General features: G+C 51.4%; 2 protein-coding genes across 8 annotated transcripts in view; one reads left to right on the top strand and one right to left on the bottom strand.

The window, feature by feature from the left end:
• glt8d2 (glycosyltransferase 8 domain containing 2) overlaps positions 1–6214 on the bottom strand; it is a 19219-nt gene extending 13005 nt beyond the window's left edge. Inside the window, exons 1-3 of one of the 6 annotated variants that reach the window (XM_069192903.1) lie at positions 6127–6214; positions 3207–3377; positions 1899–2762 (exon numbers count right to left, since the gene is read on the bottom strand). The gene's annotated coding sequence lies outside the window, so the exon portion shown is untranslated. The other 5 variants (XM_069192902.1, XM_069192904.1, XM_006633091.3 and 2 more) reach the window with 5 other exon arrangements.
• hcfc2 (host cell factor C2) lies at positions 6195–19698 on the top strand. 2 transcript variants are annotated; one of them, XM_069192897.1, is made up of 16 exons: positions 6195–6396; positions 7980–8128; positions 8899–9059; positions 9265–9473; positions 12288–12372; positions 12891–12997; positions 13263–13463; positions 14255–14437; positions 14871–14953; positions 15455–15539; positions 16017–16087; positions 16196–16312; positions 17068–17253; positions 17605–17887; positions 18170–18236; positions 19556–19698. In XM_069192897.1, exons 1-16 carry the CDS (start codon positions 6195–6197, stop codon positions 19587–19589), a joined length of 2223 nt encoding a protein of 740 aa, XP_069048998.1. In that variant the 3' UTR covers positions 19590–19698. The 2 variants fall into 2 exon arrangements, with proteins under 2 accessions (XP_069048998.1, XP_069048999.1); XM_069192898.1 differs by lacking the exons at positions 14871–14953; positions 15455–15539.

The following is a 19698-nucleotide window of genomic DNA, read 5'->3' as shown; positions in this document are numbered from 1 at the left end:
ATGAACAATAAATATAAAATTCGAAATTCTGATCTAGAAGAGGCTACTTAAAAAAAAGACCTTGATGTTAATGAAGGAATTTGATTTTAAAGATAATGTTGGAGCAATAAATAGCTAAACAGATTGTCAGGATATGTAGCTAAAAGTGCAGAATTGTAAGAAAGAGATGTTGCATTAAAATTGTGCAATGCACTAATAAGATCACATTCAGAATACTGTTTGCAATTGTGGTAAAAAGAACTGTACTGAAATCCTCGAAGGCATACACAAACGTCAACCCTACACACTTCTTCAAAATCAACAGAAAAACAAGGACCAGGAGAAAGAAATGGGAATTAAGATGAAGCATGGAAACGAAGGTTGGGCACCTCTTTACACCAAGAGTTGTGGGAGTCTGGAACACATTGCTCTCCATGAAATCAAAGGTGATTCCCATGTTCATGTTCCATCCCATTAAACCACCTGCTGTCCCAAAACATTTCAGACTGAATTACATACACAGCAAGCAAGGGGTTGCCTACAGCCCCACTCGTGCAAGGAGGAGGTCCTGGGACGCCCCTCTTCTGAGGACCCAGGCCCTGCGCTCCAGGGTCAGTGGAAGACTTCTCCAAAGCAGGGCTCCTGAAAGGCCCTGATCTCTGACCCGAACCTCTCTCGTCCCTGTCATTTCCCCGAGCATGGCCGACGGCTGTCAGGCTCACCACGATCATCAGAAAAGTGAATGACAAGAGCGCTGTTCCACCCCCCTTCCTCACAGCAAGAGCTGCTACCTAATCACACTCTCACAGTCCCGCAATCTCATCCAGTCGTTCGTTCAATCCTTCGGAGCCCCTTTCTGCAATATGAATACCCCTGCTCTCGAACCCTTTCAGCAACTGCTGAGGACTTTGACACAATGGGAGCCCCTGTGGAAAGCTGCCTCCTCTTTTCAGACCTCCGTGTGCCTGTGCTCTTGGCTCTGAGCTTCACAGGGCCTGCGAAGCCCCACTATTGCGTGGGTAATACATGTTCTATTCTAAAGTCTTCAGATCGATTTCTAATCCTCTTGTTCTCGGGACTGAAGAGACCAGCTCACTCCCCGACCTCCCTATCAGAGTGACAGCCTTTTTATAAAGTGGTGAACGATACTGTACACAATATTATACATTCGATCTTCGCTTGTAAATGTAGTCCCTTGCATTCTCTTGATGTGAATACCCCACATTTCATTACATCTCCAGGTGCTCCTCCTATTATTCCGTTGGGTTTTTTTTCTTCCCTACATGCGGTTGATCAGAAAAACTGAGCCAACCTTTCCCAGCACATAAGTTTTCAGAAACTACTTCATCCACATCAGCGGCACGGATGTTTATGTTTTCAAGATAAATGATCTTGAATGAGCTCGATCACGCCAAACGAGGAAGATGCATCATTATATTAGAAGCAAAACCCGTTTGCTTCAGGACTGCTTGATATTTTTTGAAGCACAAATGTGATTCATACGGGTCAGTGTATCAATGGTCGCCAGAGAGGGCTTTTGCAATGTTCAGAGCCCAGGGGAAGAAGTCAGAATCACAGCTGAAGGAGTGTTGCTAAGTGGTAATTAGAGCTATACAGCTAATATATTTTAGATAAATATTTCGAGGGTTTGTAAGCAAGAAAGAAACATTTGAATTAATCGAGTTGGCAGGAAAATTTACCAGGACGTTCATACTGTATAAAATGTAGGAGACAAACTTCTCCTAAGAATGTGACGACAATCGTTTTTTCCAACCTAACCACATCAAAGAACACTTTCCAGGACATCCAGTAAATCAATCGTAAATGTTACTCATCTATAGCATAATCATACATTACACTTTTTTGGGGGCAAAGCTTGCAACATTTTTCCCTCAGTTCTGAAAAAAACTAAATCTTACGGAACACGAGTTCTGTACCAGCTGTGTCTCGGTGTGTCTTCCTGTTCTCGGGTAACAATTCTGCATTCCACAGCGCAAAGGCAGATCGGCTCATGCAAGAAAAATCAGAAAACACGTCACATACCAAGGGTTACGTTTAAGATGAAGTCAACAATTGTTCTGTCGGCACCCAGTGTACATCAAAACATCCCAAAACCATGAAAGCGCAATTGGTTCCGCGCTGCCATGTGAGAGGTCCTGTGCAGAGAGCTCTTGATGAGGGTGCCGAAAAGTCGCACGTCGGAGCTCCTCTTGGTCTGAAAAAAAGATAGCTCGCAGGAAGTTCTTTCCAGATGTCTCCAGTCTTTTGCACAACCCCTGGGCTTTCAGCGAACTGGATATATGACTAACCTAGCAGCCTGCAGAGCCCAGCAAGTCAGAGAGCTGGCGCAGGGCTCGCAAAATGACATGCAGCCCGGCTCTGTTTTGACAGAGCGGCGAGAATCAGGGGCGCGCTCGGATGAACAGCTGCAAACATAAGACAAACATCTGTGCTGAAGAGATGCCTTTACCCGCATGTTGTCACGGCTCCGAAAGCGCGGGAGGGGTGTGTGCGGTGAGCGGCGGACCGCCGGGGTCCCGGACAGCCGCAGCCCGCAGGTCTGACTGATCCCCCTTACATGTGCGACGTGCGAAGAGAGCTTTGAGTCGCTTCATTACGTTGAAGAAATGTAACTCGGAACTGACAGCCGTGGTCCTTGAGGGCTACGGCATTTTTATTTCGGACAAGGTATACTATCATATCATAATCTCACATCACCTTCCAGAACTGCTTATCCCAACCAATGTCGCAGGAGAGGTACAGCCTGGCCGAGACCCAGGACCCTGCAGAGCAGACGGCAAAACACACAAACTCACGCCAGAAAACAATTAACCCACCAGCAAGGGCAGGAGGTGTCCCTGGCTCACAGCTCTGTGAGGCCCCAATGCTGACCCCTGTGCCAGCCTAAGGTATCATACAGTATATAAGAGGACAACAGTGCAACAGTCTGCTCCCTCAGCCAGGCACCCAGAGACAAGGAGACAAGTAATCTATCAAAACGTCATGACAGCTGTAAAACACGGGTTTTGTTGAACAGCCTGAGTACTGGAGCTGTGCAGCTGAGCTTCTTAACCACGTTGTTGGTTCGCCCAGACTTTAGATGGAATGAAAAACCAAACCGAGCACAAACAGAGCCGAGAGAAGATGTTGGTTGGTCTAGCTGAACTGGTATCGCGGCTGTATGAGTTTGTTGAGTTCGGACCTGAATTGAAAACCCACAGACTTACCTCAGCTCCAGGACCAGGACTGGACAGTCCTGACCTACAGGGCTGTGCACCTCATCGGCAGAGTATCTCCCCGTCCTGGTCTGCCTGAGAGGCTGCAGTAATCCCTCAGTCGTCTTCTGCACTATCAGCAAAACCCTTCAGCCAGCGACCACGTCCGGTGTCCCTCTGCCCCTGAGCAATTCAACACATTCATGAGTCTTTTACCTAGAAATACGTAGTTATAATAACCAAACACGGCACATACCATCCGTCGTCACGACAACTGCTCCCTCTCCTGCGTTCACAGGTTCGAGTTTCTCTCCTTTCTCTCCGCTGTTGATGCTGCCTGTGTGACTGGGCTGGGAGCTAAACCAGGAGCTGCTACCCGAGTCCTGCGCCCAGGTCTTGAGCCCATTTCCAAACCTATCTGCCCTGGTGTTTTCCAGGACGTTGCTCTGAAACGAGCAACTGAAATCTGGAAAAGGTCATATAGTGTTTGGTCTCATTCTTATATTTAAAGTCCCTTCTCTATTAAAAACAAAAATCAGGTCGGTGCAGAGATTATTTTCCATCTTGTTTTAAAAGCAGGCCACTAGCTCTGTGACTGTGTAGTAATTAAATCTAAGAAGTACTAAGTATTTGCATGTCTAGAATTCAGAAATATTCATTTTGTGATGGTGTTAAAATACACATTCTTTCCAAATATATGCTTTTCCTAACTTAAAGCTTCAATCTTTACAAGGAAACACAAAAGCTGTTACTCACAAGGGTACTGTATATAGAGTAAGAGGGAAGCCATTTGTGTGAAGAGATTTTTTCTCCCGTGGTTGGATCTCAGATGTGCCTTCGTAATTAACATATTCTAAAACTACGTTTGCAGTGAAGATATTCATCCTTTGTCAAACCCTTGACAAGTTACGCCAAACTGCAGCTCTACACCAGTCCCACAATGTACTGGACAAATGGGCGGTTTTACCCTGCTTTTACTTTTGTTGCTATCATGTGTGCTATTGTACAGAACCTTGTTGTTTGTTGACTCAAGGAATAGTAAGCATCAGAAGAAACATCACTTATTAGTGGAACAAATTAACCCCATTATTTTCAGGGTAATGAGAAAATCCTTTTTGTTGAAGATGATGCACTGACACTATATTGTACAGACATGACATACTGTAGGTACACTGTTTTTGTTGTTTATCATCGTTCAACCACAGCGTTGGTTATCAGGAAGTGTAGTGTGAAAGTCAAAGACTAGCAGTGTGCACAGTCACTGTTAGGATACCCTAATGAGGAGATATGGATCCTGTGCAGCCGCAGGAGTAGCCAGTAGACACGGCAACAATCTGAATCGAGAGGCGAGATCGTGGTCAATGGGGGTAAGGAAGGTCGAGATCCAGGACAGACACCGGAGGCAAACAATCCAAGTTGAGAGGGGAGATTGTGGTCGAAGGGAGAAGGGGTAGTATAAAATCCAGAGTGACACAAGGTTTAGGAATCGCCAGGTAGAGCTCTCAGGGAGTAAACTCAATACCGAGCAGCGGGAAGCGGGTCTGGATGGTTTAAATAGCGCTGCTCGCTGCGCGGTACAGCGTGTGCTGATGGATCAACACGCGCGGCGGCGCTCGTTATTATTAACCTTAAATAACCTTATTATTTCAGTGCTGTTACAAATTTGGAGAGTTAGAAAAATAGAGTGCTTATGTAAAATGTGAATGTCAAAAATGCCCGATTGGTAGGTTACAATTTAACATATGTACCCAAACCTGTATTGTAGGAACGTATAAAGAACGTAAGTTCTTTATATTCACTGACACAGCTGTAGCAACAGAGCAATAAAATAACAGACTTGGACAAACATTTATTAACAATGAAATAACAAAACACAAAACTGTACAACATTAAACGCTGCACTATATACCAAACAGTGCATCTCAGAGGCCGATGTACAGCCCCAGACTCCCAGAATGCAGACCCTTTAACCCAGATATCTCATTTTCCTGTCCCCCAGCTGAATAATTAAGACCTCATAACACACTTGTGTGCAAGCACTTGGTATTACAGTTTAATTCGTACACTTGCTGAGGGGGAAATGAATTACCTGCTTTAGTCAATATGTCCTTGGGAAACAAGTGTGCCTATACTGAATGTTCTTATTGAGTGAGCTTTTTGCAGTCGTTTTCACTTAATAAATCTGGGCCTGAATACATTTATCTTGAACAGAGTAGACTTGGAGTGCTTCTGAATCAAGTATTTAAAACATGAAAGTGCATTAAGAAAGTCAACCCAATGGACATCCTCAGGGGGAAAAAGGGCACAAGCTGGAACTTCGTGGAAATGCTTTTGCTTTAAAAAACGGGAACCTGGGAGTACTTCTTTACACAAAGGGTTGTGGGGGTGTGGAACAAGCTACCCAGCCATACTATTGAAGACGAGACCCTGGTTTCTTTCAAGAGATGTCTGGATGGGATCTTTTAGCTATAAATACGAGCTGGATGGGCGGACTGGCCTCTGTGTCTAACCAGCGTGCTTGTGACAGACGCGTCCGCAGTGTGATTGAACACAACTGTGCGGCAGTATGTGCCTAACCCGTCTCTCCGAGAGCGCCACGCGTGAACGGTTCACTTCCACTGAACAGGAACGTACCGGCTATAAAGGGGGCAAAATAAATAAACCAGACGACTCTCCCAGACCCCCTAGACACCGAGCGCAGCCACGACCGCGCACAGCCGATTTTACCCTCGATGCGGGGGCACGGAGCGCCGGGGAAGCCGGCGAGCTCCTCACGGAGCCGCGCTCGCAACGCCCGGCGCTAAAGCTGCTCCACTCCGCGGAGGAAGGAGCCGGAATCCGCCGACCCTCCGGCTGCTGTCCTGCTCCCATGTGAGAGCAACAGCAGCGGCGGGCAGAGCGCTCGGAGCAGAGGGGGACGAGCGAGCCCTACCATAGAATCGATCGCGGTGACGTAGGCCCAGTTGCAATGTGGGATCGGGGCGGACCCAGGCGCCGCCGATGTCCCCCCGTCCCCCGGCGGAGAGGGAGAGCGGCGGGACGATGGCTTCGCAAGGTCCACTCTGGAGGAAGGTCCAGTCCTTCAGCGGTCCCGTCCCACGGTCCCGGCACGGCCACCGGGCCGTGGCCATCCGGGAGCTGCTCATCGTGTTCGGGGGCGGGAACGAGGGCATCGCCGAGGAGCTGCACGTCTACAACACCGGTACGGGCTGGGCAGCTCGCGCCCGCCGGAACCGCCGCAGCCGGGGGGCACGGGCCGGCCGCCGCGCGGGGCTGGAGGGGCTCGCGGGGCAGAGCGGGTCGTGCACGGCGGACCTGGCGCGTGTGCGCGCGTGCACCACCCATTGTGTGCGCGGGGCGCTGGCAACATGTGTCTTTGTTTACACGGGCTCGCCTGCGTCCCGCTGTGGTCCAGGGGCGCTTTGGGGTTTTCAGGTGGTCCTGCCTGAAAGTTTGCGTGCGATAGTTGTTTGTTTTTAATTCACCAGCTTCATAAATAAGACTTTTAGCAGCACGTCGTCGCCGCCGCTCGACTGTCTGTAGATAAGACTTTTTGTTTTATTCCCAGAAGAAATACCCGTCTTTAAATTGAGTTACACATTCGCTCTCGCAGTCTTAGCACAGCGATTCATTTGCTTGTTTTACTGCATTATGCGAATTTCAGAACAAAAACTCTTAATCTCGATGGCGGCGTTTCATTCATCAGGGGTGCCAACAGTGTAGCGCGAGCAGAGACTCCTGGGCCTGGTCGTTGCCCGGCTCATTCTGCACATTCATGTAATCCGTGTGCATGTAAAATGTCCGTTTCTGTGGAGAACATAGTATTAATCTAAACGCTTTTGTTGAGCATTTCGTGCCTGAATGGAAGCTCCTCACTGTTCACTGTTCTGCACGTATAGAAACGCCCCCACGCTGTGAATCTCAACTCACAGCGGAATGAATAGTCACTGTTTTGTAAAGATTTGTACCAGGATTACGGTGGATAATGTCGATAAAAAAGACATTTCTCCGGAAGTTTAAATCGTTTTTGAAAATAAATACTAGATTACTAAACTGTTTGGTAGAATAGTGCAATTCCCGAATCCTGGAAAGTCTTCCTTGAGCACAACAGGGTTATTTCCTGTCCTTCTGATGACCCAGTTTGCTGTCTGGGCACTAGATGTTGAGCACAGCGAAGGCTTGAGGTCTTTTATGGTTGTTTTCATACAGTGAGGGAGCGCGTTTTAAGAGTTCCCATCTCGGAGCATTCTGCAGTAAGCCACTTGGCAAAAACCGCTGACAATCGTCAGGTCCTGTTCTGAGATCAGAAGTTTTAAGTCTTTTTAAAGTGTTACAGCTCAGATGCAATTTAGAAGACATTATTTCATGTTCTGATGTATCATAACTATCTTCATTAATTAAAATGCACTGGTTATATTGTGCCTTACAGTCCTTTAAGCAGAAAGATATAGCAGAGTATAAAATGTGAAGTTCCATTAGGCAACTGAATTAAATAATAGGGGTCCCCAGCAGGACAGGAGGGGTGTCCCTGCAGGGCAGGAGAAGAGGGGTCCCCTGTAGCTGAGGGGTGTCCCTGCAGGGCAGGAGAAGAGGGGTCCCCTGTAGCTGAGGGGTGTCCCTGCAGGGCAGGAGAGGAGGGGTCCCCTGTAGCTGAGGGGTGTCCCTGCAGGGCAGGAGAGGAGGGGTCCCCTGTAGCTGAGGGGTGTCCCTGCAGGGCAGGAGAGGAGGGGTCCCCTGTAGCTGAGGGGTGTCCCTGAGCCCCTGTGGTCTCTGTCCTGCTCTCAGTGTCCAAGCAGTGGTTCCTGCCAGCAGTGCGTGGAGACATCCCCCCCGGCTGCGCCGCCCATGGCTTTGTCTGCGAGGGCACCCGCATCCTGGTGTTCGGGGGGATGGTGGAGTTCGGCAAGTACAGCAACAGCCTCTACGAGCTGCAGGTGAGTCCCCCGTCCCAGCACCTCTCCGGGCCTCCCGGTGACGTGCTCACCCTCCCCCACACGAGCCTTGATTTGGGAGTGTTTCGTGTGAGGCCAGTTTCCTCAGTCTGAAAGGGCGCCGCTGTCACCTGGTAGCGCGGCTGCGCGGAGAATGGCCACCGCGTTCTTGGGTCGACTCCGCCGTCCTCGCCCTTGTCGCGCGCAGTGAACGCACGCTCTTCACACGTGCAGCCGCGGCCGGAAGTGGAGCAGTGAGGTAAAGGGTTCGGACTGGAGATCAGCGGAGAGGCTCAGCGTGTTCCTGATCACATGGGGCACTGGCGTGAGCGTGTGTGGTCTCTGGGGGTGCCTGGAGTGTGTGTGTGTGCGCGTGCGCTCTGGGGGTGTCTAGTGTGGGGGTGTCCAGCGTGTCTGGGCTCTCTGGGGGTGTCTAGTGTGGGGGTGTCTGGCGAGTCTGGGCTCCCTGGGGGTGTCCGGCGAGTCTGGGCTCCCTGGGGGTGTCCGGCGAGTCTGGGCTCTCTGGGGGTGTCTAGTGTGGGGGTGTCTGGCGAGTCTGGGCTCCCTGGGGGTGTCCGGCGAGTCTGGGCTCTCTGGGGGTGTCTAGTGTGGGAGTGTCTGGCGAGTCTGGGCTCCCTGGGGGTGTCTGGCGAGTCTGGGCTCTCTGGGGGTGTCCAGTGTGGGGGTGTCTGGCGAGTCTGGGCTCTCTGGGGGTGTCCAGTGTGGGGGTGTCCGGTGTGCACGCTCAGTGAGTGCTCCCACTGTCCTCTCAGGCCAGCAGGTGGCTCTGGAAGAAGCTGAAGCCCCGGCCTCCCAGGAACGCGGCGCCCCCGTGCCCCCGGCTCGGCCACAGCTTCACCCTCTTCGGAAACAAGTGCTACCTGTTCGGGGGCTTGGCCAACGACAGCGAGGACCCCAACAGCAACGTCCCCAGGTGGGGCCCGCACACTGGGGCTTGGCTGCCTTCCGCTCTGCAGCGCGGGCGCAGGGGGGCGGCGTGGAGCGTTGTGCGTCTGTGTTGGCGGGCTGCGACGTGCAGCTGCTCTGAGTGATTGTGCGTCTGTGATTGAGGACTCTTGCGGGGGGGGGGTCTGGTGCTCGCAGACGCTGGAGAGAGTTGTGACGCTCGTGTTCGCCAGGTACCTGAATGACTTCTTCGAGCTGGAGCTGCAGGCCGTGTCCGGGGTCAAGGGCTGGAGCGTCCCGGAGACTCGGGGCGCGGCGCCGTCGGCGCGGGAGTCCCACACCGCGGTGGTGTACAACACTAAGAGCAGCGCCCCCCCCAGACTCTACATCTTCGGGGGCATGAGGGGCTGCCGGCTGGGAGACCTCTGGCAGCTGGACTTGGGTGAGCTGTCCGTATGGACGCATTCGCTCATGCGTGTGCTTTCCTCAGATACTGCTGCTGTATACACGTGTGTGTGTGTGCTTTTCACAGATACTGCTGCTGTATACACGTGTGTGTGTGTGTGCTTTCCTCAGATACTGCTGCTGTATACACGTGTGTGTGTGTGCTTTCCTCAGATACTGCTGCTGTATACACGTGTGTGCGCTTTCCTCAGATACTGCTGCTGTATACACGTGTGTGTGTGCTTTCCTCAGATACTGCTGCTGTATACACGTGTGTGTGTGCTTTTCACAGATACTGCTGCTGTATACACGTGTGTGTGTGTGCTTTCCTCAGATACTGCTGCTGTATACACGTGTGTGTGTGCTTTCCTCAGATACTGCTGCTGTATACACGTGTGTGTGTGTGCTTTCCTCAGATACTGCTGCTGTATACACGTGTGTGTGTGTGCTTTCCTCAGATACTGCTGCTGTATACACGTGTGTGTGTGCTTTCCTCAGATACTGCTGCTGTATACACGTGTGTGTGTGTGCTTTCCTCAGATACTGCTGCTGTATACACGTGTGTGTGTGTGCTTTCCACAGATACTGCTGCTGTATACACGTGTGTGCGCTTTTCACAGATACTGCTGCTGTATACACGTGTGTGTGTGCTTTCCTCAGATACTGCTACTGTATACACGTGTGTGTGTGTGCTTTCCACAGATACTGCTGCTGTATACACGTGTGTGCGCTTTCCACAGATACTGCTGCTGTATACACGTGTGTGTGCTTTTCACAGATACTGCTGCTGTATTCACGTGTGCGCTTTCCACAGATATTGCTGCTTTATACACGTGTGTGCGCTTTCCACAGATACTGCTTCTGTATACACGTGTGTGCGCTTTCCACAGATATTGCTGCTTTATACACGTGTGTGCGCTTTCCACAGATACTGCTGCTGTATACACGTGTGTGCGCTTTCCACAGATATTGCTGCTTTATACACGTGTGTGCGCTTTCCACAGATACTGCTTCTGTATACACGTGTGTGTGTGCTTTTCACAGATACTGCTGCTGTATACACGTGTGTGTGCTTTTCACAGATACTGCTGCTGTATTCACGTGTGTGCGCTTTCCACAGATATTGCTGCTTTATACACGTGTGTGCGCTTTCCACAGATACTGCTGCTGTATACACGTGTGTGCGCTTTCCACAGATATTGCTGCTTTATACACGTGTGTGCGCTTTCCACAGATACTGCTTCTGTATACACGTGTGTGCGCTTTCCACAGATATTGCTGCTGTATACACGTGTGTGTGTGCTTTCCTCAGATACTGCTACTGTATACACGTGTGTGCGCTTTCCACAGATACTGCTGCTGTATACACGTGTGTGTGTGCTTTTCACAGATACTGCTGCTGTATACACGTGTGTGTGCTTTTCACAGATACTGCTGCTGTATTCACGTGTGTGCGCTTTCCACAGATATTGCTGCTTTATACACGTGTGTGCGCTTTCCACAGATACTGCTGCTGTATACACGTGTGTGCGCTTTCCACAGATATTGCTGCTTTATACACGTGTGTGCGCTTTCCACAGATACTGCTTCTGTATACACGTGTGTGCGCTTTCCACAGATATTGCTGCTTTATACACGTGTGTGCGCTTTCCACAGATATTGCTGCTTTATACACGTGTGTGTGCTTTCCACAGATACTGCTTCTGTATACACGTGTGTGCGCTTTCCACAGATATTGCTGCTTTATACACGTGTGTGCGCTTTCCACAGATATTGCTGCTTTATACACGTGTGTGCGCTTTCCTCAGATACTGCTTCTGTATACACGTGTGTGCGCTTTCCCCAGATACTGCTACTGTATACACCTGTGTGTGTGTGTGTGTGCGCTTTCCACAGATACTGCTGCTGTATACATGTGTGTGTGTGCGCTTCCCACAGATACTGCTACTGTATACACGTATGTGCGCTTTCCACAGATATTGCTGCTTTACACACGTGTGTGCGCTTTCCACAGATACTGCTGCTGTATACGTGTGTGTGTGTGCGCTCCCCACAGATACTGCTACTGTATACACGTGTGTGCGCTTCCCACAGATACTGCTGCTGTATACACGTGTGTGTGTGTGCACATGTGCACTGGGGATGTCCAGGGCCCCTGGTAACTCTGTGGCTTCAGAGTTAAAGATCAGGCTGCAGCTTTAAAGACACAAACATCTGTTAAAGAAACTCATGAAGGAGACGATGCAGACATCTAATTTTTCACAAATATTTCCACGAAAGTGAGAATTCCTGTGCCCAGCCTATCAGAACTAAGACCCAGCCCACTGAGTCTCTGTATGCTAAACAGACCCTGGAGTGCAATGTCTGTATAAAGAAGAATAAGGGACATTTTCCAAATTTCCATTTTGAGTCTTCAGATCTTAATTATCTCCCAGGCCCAAAGCAGCCATTCCTGGCCTGTCGAAGACTCAGACTTGGAGGATGTCATGTCATTGGAGGAGGAGAGTCAGTCTTCATGACTGAACCCGGCAAGACACTCAGCTCTTATCCACAACAGCTTTCAAACAGCCATTGCTGTCACCAGAGATATTTCTCTCGGAATAATCTGAAAGAATGAATCTTTAGTTGCGCATTAACATTTGCGGAAAGAAATCATGTTTAAGTGTCTACCACGCAGAGACTGTCAGCTTCTTTTCTTTTTTCGCATGCAGTTTAGCTGGGTGTGCCTGTGCGTGTGTGCTTATCGGGAGCTGGTGACTGTCTGCGGAAGAGCGCTCATGTTCTCTGGCTGCTGTGATCTTGCGTTCCCCAGAAACCATGACCTGGTCTCAGCCGGACACCCGCGGGCCTGCCCCGGCCCCCAGGAGCCTCCACTCTGCCAACGTCATAGGAAACAGGTGAGCCTCGCTCGCAGAGGACCTGTCTCCTGCTCTCCGAATCGGCAATGGGCTGAGACGCGTGTGTGGCCAGAGCCCCGAGCCCCTTCTCGGCCGCGGGTGGTCGTGAGAAAGTGTCAGCGAGCCGACAGAGGCAGCTGTGTGCATCTTTCTCTTCCGTAATTACCCAGAGGTGTGGAGCTGCCGCTGAGAGTGCCAAGTGACGTAAAAAGCTGCTCTGAGTCTTCAGGGAAGCCAGCACTATGCACATTGGTCAAAGCTACAAATTGTGTTACCTAATTAATAGCATCTCAGGTTTCGTTTTGGCCGAGAGCTTCAGCAGTGAACCCATCTTTGTAAATTGTTGTGCTGGCGTACTGTAGCTCTTACTGAGCCGTTACTACAAGCAGCTTTTAAGGCGACATTAAAGCACGCGTGATGCAGCTCGGCCTGATGCACCGTCGGTTGTGTTTGCCCTTGGCAATCCCAGCCAGGCCTTGCTCCCCAGAGCTGATGCGTCTTAACTCCCCTGCTTGCAGAATGTTTGTGTTTGGGGGCTGGATCCCGGTTCTGAGGAGCGAAGACAAGCCGAGCTCGCTGGGCGCCGAGTGGACGTGCACCAACTCCATGTCCGCCCTGAACCTCGGTCAGTATGTCACGGAGGGGGTCGTTTGCTAGACTTTAAACGAAGAGGTATTTTCCCCGTTTTCAATGAACTTTTTTGTCTTGTGAATTTTTAAAGCAGTGGTGCCTTGGCGCAGAATATAGCGTCTCGAACCCTGGGTCTGATAGCGGTGTTCCTGAGTGACCTGTGTAAGCGCGCTCGCGAGCGGGCCCAGGGGTGCGCTCTCCCAGCGATGCCCGGTACCTAGCCCAGACCCCTCTGATGTGAGCCGGCACTCTCCCCGCAGACTCCATGACCTGGAGCTGCCTGGTGTCCAACGAAGACGGCCAGGAGGAGGGGAAAGGAGCTGGCAGTGGCCCCAGGCCCAGGGCAGGGCACTGCGCCGCCACCATCGGCTCGCGCCTCTACATCTGGAGCGGCCGGGACGGCTACCGGAAGGCCTGGAACTCCCAGGTGTGCTGCAAGGACCTGTGGTACCTGGAGACGGGTGAGCCATGCCGGCCAGCTGGGGGGTCTCGAGGGTCTGGAGCCGTTCAGCATAATGTCGCAGCAGAGAGGTGACCGGCCAGCCCATCTGCTCCTCGTGGTTGCATGTAGCGGGTAGACCTCAGGATTGAACTGTGTCCCCAAGGGGAGAACTTACACTGTCACACATTGAATACATCACAAAACCTTACATTCATAATTCTTTACAACAGAGTCACAACGTAGTTAGTTACAAACACAGTCAGTACTGATCCAGTTGCGTTTACCCTTGCTGTTGAATTGTATTAATTGCTGGGAACAAGTTAATATGTGTGTCTGTGAGATCTACACAGGGAAGAAGTTGGTATGCAGTATTAAGAATATGGAAAGGATCTCATACAATTGTTTCTTCCGCCTGTCTAATCATGTATTGTTAAGAAGTTGTCTGCGAGGAGGAGTGCTGATTCAATATTTTCCTGATGGGCCGTCTTTAACAACACAGCTGCGGGATTTGTCACACGCACACACATGTTGTTAACGCTCAGAGCATTGCTTTGCACCGTGCAAACGTGTGTACAGTTCTCACTCAAGATAGATGGAGAGTCCGTCTTTGTGCAGGAGCTCTCGAGACAGTCCTGGATCATCCGCTGCTGTCAGCCCAGCGAGCAGGAGGGGGAAACGCCTGCCTCTTGCTTTGGTTCAGGGGTGTCGACGCCGGCTGATGTTGACGTTCAGCAGTGCGGGAGCAGGGAGGGGGTGATGCATCGCGTGTGATTTCCTTCGCAAACGGCCCGCTGTCCCATCTGCCTGCAGAGAAGCCCTCCACCCCGTCGGCGGTGCTGCTGGTGAAGGCCACCATCAACACGCTGCACGTGGCCTGGCGGCCCCTCCCTGCGGCAGAGGCCTACCTGCTCCAGCTGCAGCCTCTTTGCGCGGGACCGGCCCCCTCCCCCGGCCCAAAGCAGCAGCAGCCTTCGTCCGAGGCGCCCCCTTCAGGTGAGTGTGCGAGCGTCCGTGTGCTCACAGACTGGAGGCGGCTGGCTACAGCACAGCTGGGCGTCTGTCTCGTTCCAGGCTCCCACAGTGCTTTGCATGCGGACGGCTTTCCCGCCCTCAGTTTTAAATGCACCGCCCTGGAGTCGCTTCTTTAGAGAAGCAGAGCGGTTCGATACTTCTCGAGCGCTCGCACTTTTATCTGAAACATAAGGTAAAACGAAACGCAAACCGCCTTTGACTTTGGTCTGAAATCATTGACTACCAGACAGAAACTCCCCTGTGGGTCTGGGGAATAAACGTGTCCGCGTGTCATCCAGGACCAGCTGGGTCTCGAGCAGCGGGAGCTCGGGGGGTTTCGTTCTCGGTGGCGCGGCACAGGGGGTGTGTGACGGGCTGCAGGTCTGACGTTGGGGTTTCTGCTCGGGTTGTGCAGGACCGCCGGCCGCCCCGGACTCAGGCAGCGGCCGGGCCCCCGGCGAGAGGCCCCTGGGAGACGCGAGTCCTCGCGCGCGCCTGGTGAGTCTCATGCCCCCATGGGGCGGCGGGTTTTGACACGGGAGCTGCCTCTGGTCCAGGAGGGGCTGCAGGCCAGCTCCTGGAATCGCTGCCATGGAACCAGTAAAGGGTTCCCTCATGTGCTGGAGAACCCAGCTCTGAGGCTGGAGCCCGCAGCAGGCCTGGTCAGCCGCGTGTTCCTGCAGTGTCCTGGTCGAAGACGTGAGCCTTTCACGTCTTCCTGCTCTGCTGGGGGGATTTGTGGAGTCTTCAGTCTTACTCAGGGGGCAGTGGGCTGTCCTTTCAGTCTTTCTTCGGTGTGTTTAATTCAAGAGCCTAACAGAGGTGACCGCCGAGGGGGCATTCAGCCTCGGTGATGAGTAGCGCGTTGCTCGGTCTGTAGGGCCGGGTAGCTTATTCCAGACCCGCCCAGCCCTCGTCGGGGGTCTTCGTCGTCCTCTGCTGAGTAGCCAAGCTGTGGCAGAGCCCCGCCGGAGTGACGCCGCTCTCTGTGAATTCCAGGAGGCCGCCCCTCCGGAGGGAGCCCACCTGGCGCACCGGACGGACGACAACAGGCCCGCCGGCACCCGGCTGCCCGCCGCCATCTGTAAGCGGTCGCTCCGTTGTTCCAGGGCGCCGTGCTCGTGAGTCCACGCGGCCGTGCCCGGCGAGCTGCTGGCTGCCCCACGGCCGCGGGGAGACGCCGGGGAGACCGGGGGAGGCGTCCTCGGCGGGAGTCGGAGCTCGTTAGGGGCTGGTGTCCTGCGGCGCCGTGCCGAGTCTGAGGTCCGGTGAGGGGTGGGCGGTAGAAGGGCGGTGTGTGTGTGTGCGCCGCGCGGTTAGACAGCTCGCTGTGACGGCCGTCGGCGAGGGCAGGGTGCCGGGGTGTTTTCCGGGAGCAGAGCGCAGGTCCTGGGTGGGACACTGCCGCCGTCCCGCTGGGAGTGCATCGTCACTCTGCCTGGCTAGCGGGGCCGCTTCGAATGAAAGCGTCATCAAAATGAATTAGTAACAACCGTGCGAGACTGCGGATGACGGGTGACTTTTTTGTGTTGCTGCTGGTTAATGACAAACATTCTTGCAGTTCTTCCAGAGCGAGAGTCTTCCCCAGCCCCAGCGTCCCCCTTGCCTACTGCCAACGGCGCCGCAGACATGGTGAGCTGAGCTGCTGTTTGCCTGCCTGCTGCCGGCGGTGCTGTTTTCTGTGCTCTTCCTCTCTGAGCCGCTGGATTTTTACAGCGGTCCTGATCTCTCTCGCCGCAGGAGCCCGCAGAAGAAAGGGCAGACCCTCCCCAGTGGTACGATGTGGGAATTTTCAAAACGCTCTTCTCAGAGGTGACGCACTACTACCTGCCGCCACCAGGGGGCGCCCAGGGGCCAGTAAGTAGCATTTCCTTTGTACAGCCACATTGGTTTGTGCTGGAAGACAGTGGTTTTAAAAAAAGCTGTTAATAATCCAGCACTGTATCCACCACTGACGACGGGTTCAGAGTGGAATTGTCCTAGATGACCAGTGGGCATGTGTTTTACTGTTTAATTGTACCCATCCTGAGTGCAGTTTGAAAATCCCTAATCCTCTGGTAATATCTGTAGGCACGTGCGGTTCACTGCTCCACCAGCTAAAGTCTGTACTCTGTCCTGTCCGTCCTCCCAGCTCTGAACTCGGTATTCAGAGCCTGACCTGGCAGGACTGAGGAGGGAGTAGTCAGTCTGGGTTGTTCATAATGGATAGAGATATGTGTGCTTAGTTGTTGCTAATGCGAAGTATATTTTGGATTTGGAACTTCAAACTTTGTTCAGCTATAGAATTAAATGTTCAGGTGGGTAGCTGCGTCAGCATGCGTAGGCTGCAAAGGAACAAGTAATAGGTTTATTCCATGCTGAAAAAAAGAAGAAAGAGAACACAACGTTTCGGCAGAAGGCTCCACGGCCGAAACGTTGTGTTCTCTTTTTTCTTTTTTTCAGCATGGAATAAACCTATTACTTGTTTCTATAGAATTTAATGTATGGTATATTGATGTATTGTCGGAAAAAGTATTTTTTTAAAGCATTCAAAGAGCAAGTATTGATTAGATATGTCTGTATGATATCTCTACTCAATACCGGGTATTGATTAGCTAATGTAATGGATCCAGGTTAAACCAGCTGATGTGCAGGACTATGGGGACCGGAAGCAGCAGCCGCTGACCCCCGGCGCCACCTACAGGTTCAGAGTGGCAGGGATCAACAGCTGTGGCCAGGGGGGGTACAGTCCTGTCAGCGAATACAAGACCTGCCAGCCGGGCTTCCCTGGGGCCCCCTCCTCCGTCAAGATCACAAAGGTGCGTCTCCGAGCAGCAGTGGGGCACTTGTTCCACACCCCCGCCACTCGCTGCGCAGAGCAGCGCCGCCTGTTTCCGTGCTGTAGGCTCCCGGAGCTCCTTGCTCTGGGTCTTGGCATCATTGTTGATTTTGCTGTTGTCTCCTGGATCGATTCTTTTTAACTTTAAGGGTGAAGTTCATTGTTTTCAGATGTACCTAGTTATAATAATACAGGGCTTTGAGAATGTGTGGTCGTGCCCATTCCAAGAGCATTCGTTTCCCAGCCTGTGGTTTTAGTGTCGGTCGGGGGTTGAGACCCGAAGGTGCTCTGGGGGTGTCACACCACTCCGTGCCTTGCTGCCCCCCCCCAGGCTGCAGATTCCGTTCACATCACCTGGGAGCCGCCCAGCTCTCCGTCCGGTCGGATCCTGGAGTACTCCATGTACCTGGCGGTGCGGAAGTCCCGCGCCAGCAGCCCCGGCCCGCTGGCCTTCATCAGGATCTACCGCGGCACCAAGACCTTCTGCACCGTGTCCTCCTCGCACCTGAGCAACGCGCACATCGACTGCACCTCCCGGCCCGCCGTGGTCTTCCGCATCGCCGCCAAGAACGAGCAGGGCTACGGCCCGGCCACGCAGATCCGCTGGCTGCAAGGTAGGGCTCGCGCTCTGCACGGGTCGGTCTCGGGGCTCAGTCGATACCCGTGGTCACCCCCCGAAGGGGTGCTGCTGCCACTGCTCCTTGGGGGCGGGCTCGCCCCCTCACAGGAGCGCAGGGGGGTCGGGACGGGCGCGGCTACACCTTTTTACACACACGGATCAAATTCCACAGCGTCGCCTTGGCCCCTGTGATCAGAACTACTGAAACGGCACATGGAGAACCAGGTCACTTCCTCACTTTGACCGCCTCTCAAGAAATATGTTTCTATATTTGCAGATACATATAAACAGAAAGTGCCACAACCTGAGACCTGTGAGAAACATGGACTGATGATGCCAGACAGGTTAGTCTGATTCTTGTGTTTCAGCAGGTTAATGTTGGATGAGCAAACCAGGCCCAAGCTATAAACTGGTGGACCATGGGAGAACAGCTGCTGTAGCCGGTGTATTGAACTGTGCTGCTGTGCTCTGTTGTACTGGAGCAGGTGTTCAAACAGCAGATTCATTTGTTCTCCCTTAAAACCACTCTGCTCATTGAGGAGCAATACTACAGGCACATGCATTGAAGGTGATTATCTGAAAGTGCAGTTATATATTCTTTATAAGTGCTAAACTTTGCCATCTTGTTTAAAAAGTGTTTATCCATTCTCCTATGCTCAGAGCTGTTTCTGAACAGTTGGCTAAAGGTGTTAGAATCTTTTTAATTGATATTTTGTGAAAAAGTGGTAATCACTTTTTTTTAATTATGCAAATGAGGATTTTGAAAACTGTTTGCATTTGTCCAAGTCTTTAAAACGGCTGAACTTGAGGGTGATTTTTGTTGCACTAGTACTGATCGCATCAAACCTGCACGCAAAGCTGCATCATTTTATTGGAGCACACATGCAAAAAAACATTTTGTTGCACTTGTGCATATGAGAGCCAAACTGAACTGTTTAACAAAGTCTGGTCAGAAATGTTGCAGCTGCAGGGCACTGCGGGGATTGTGGTAAATGTCACTGAGATGTCTTCGAGTTCCTGCCCTCTTGACAGCAGTTCTGATCTCAGCACAGACGTTACTGATACACTTGCAGTGATTGGACATGATGGCCAAACCTGCTGTTAATTATCCAGCTGTAAAGGAACAAGTCATAGGTTTATTCCATGCTGAAAAGAGGAAAGAAAACAAAACGTTTCGGCTGTGAAGCCTTCTTCGGGTGTGAAGAAGTTGTGTTTTCTCTCTTCTCTTTTTAGCATGGAATAAACCTATTAGTTGTTCCTTTGGAGACTACGCATGCTGACGCAGCTCCACACCTGAACTACATCATACCCTTTTATTAACACACAGAGCTGTTAGGTGTGCATATGCACTAGATCCAGTATATAATATGAATGATGAAAAATGACTCTGGGGAAAAAATGCATCTGCACAAGATAAATTGTTGCTATGTAACTGTTACCTTGTCTAAACTTAATGAGATGTGTTCATATATAATGTTTTAAATATATATATAAATGTAAAGCTTTCTATTTTGTGATTCTCTGTATTTGTAAAAAGAAAATATAATATGAAGCAGCTAGATGTGTGCAGGACTAGTTCTGGACAGTTATACGTTTACCAATCTGTTCTTGGGAGAGGAATAATGGAAAACAGGCACTAACGGATATTCTTGTTCTCTTGTAGCGCTTGTTCTGAGAAGACAAAGACAGAGACCTGAGCCTGCACGGGAGAAAACGCACGTTGTAAATCTAATAGTTTTCCTACTTATTTTTTTATATTTGGTTTTTGTACATATTCTGTATACATAAATATATTTTTTACCAGTT

This window comes from Lepisosteus oculatus, chromosome 7 (genome assembly GCF_040954835.1).
Source record: "Lepisosteus oculatus isolate fLepOcu1 chromosome 7, fLepOcu1.hap2, whole genome shotgun sequence".
In the NCBI taxonomy this organism is placed as follows: domain Eukaryota; kingdom Metazoa; phylum Chordata; class Actinopteri; order Semionotiformes; family Lepisosteidae; genus Lepisosteus; species Lepisosteus oculatus.
The sequence above is the reverse complement of the archived record's forward strand: the minus strand, read 5'-3'. Positions and strand labels throughout refer to the sequence as shown.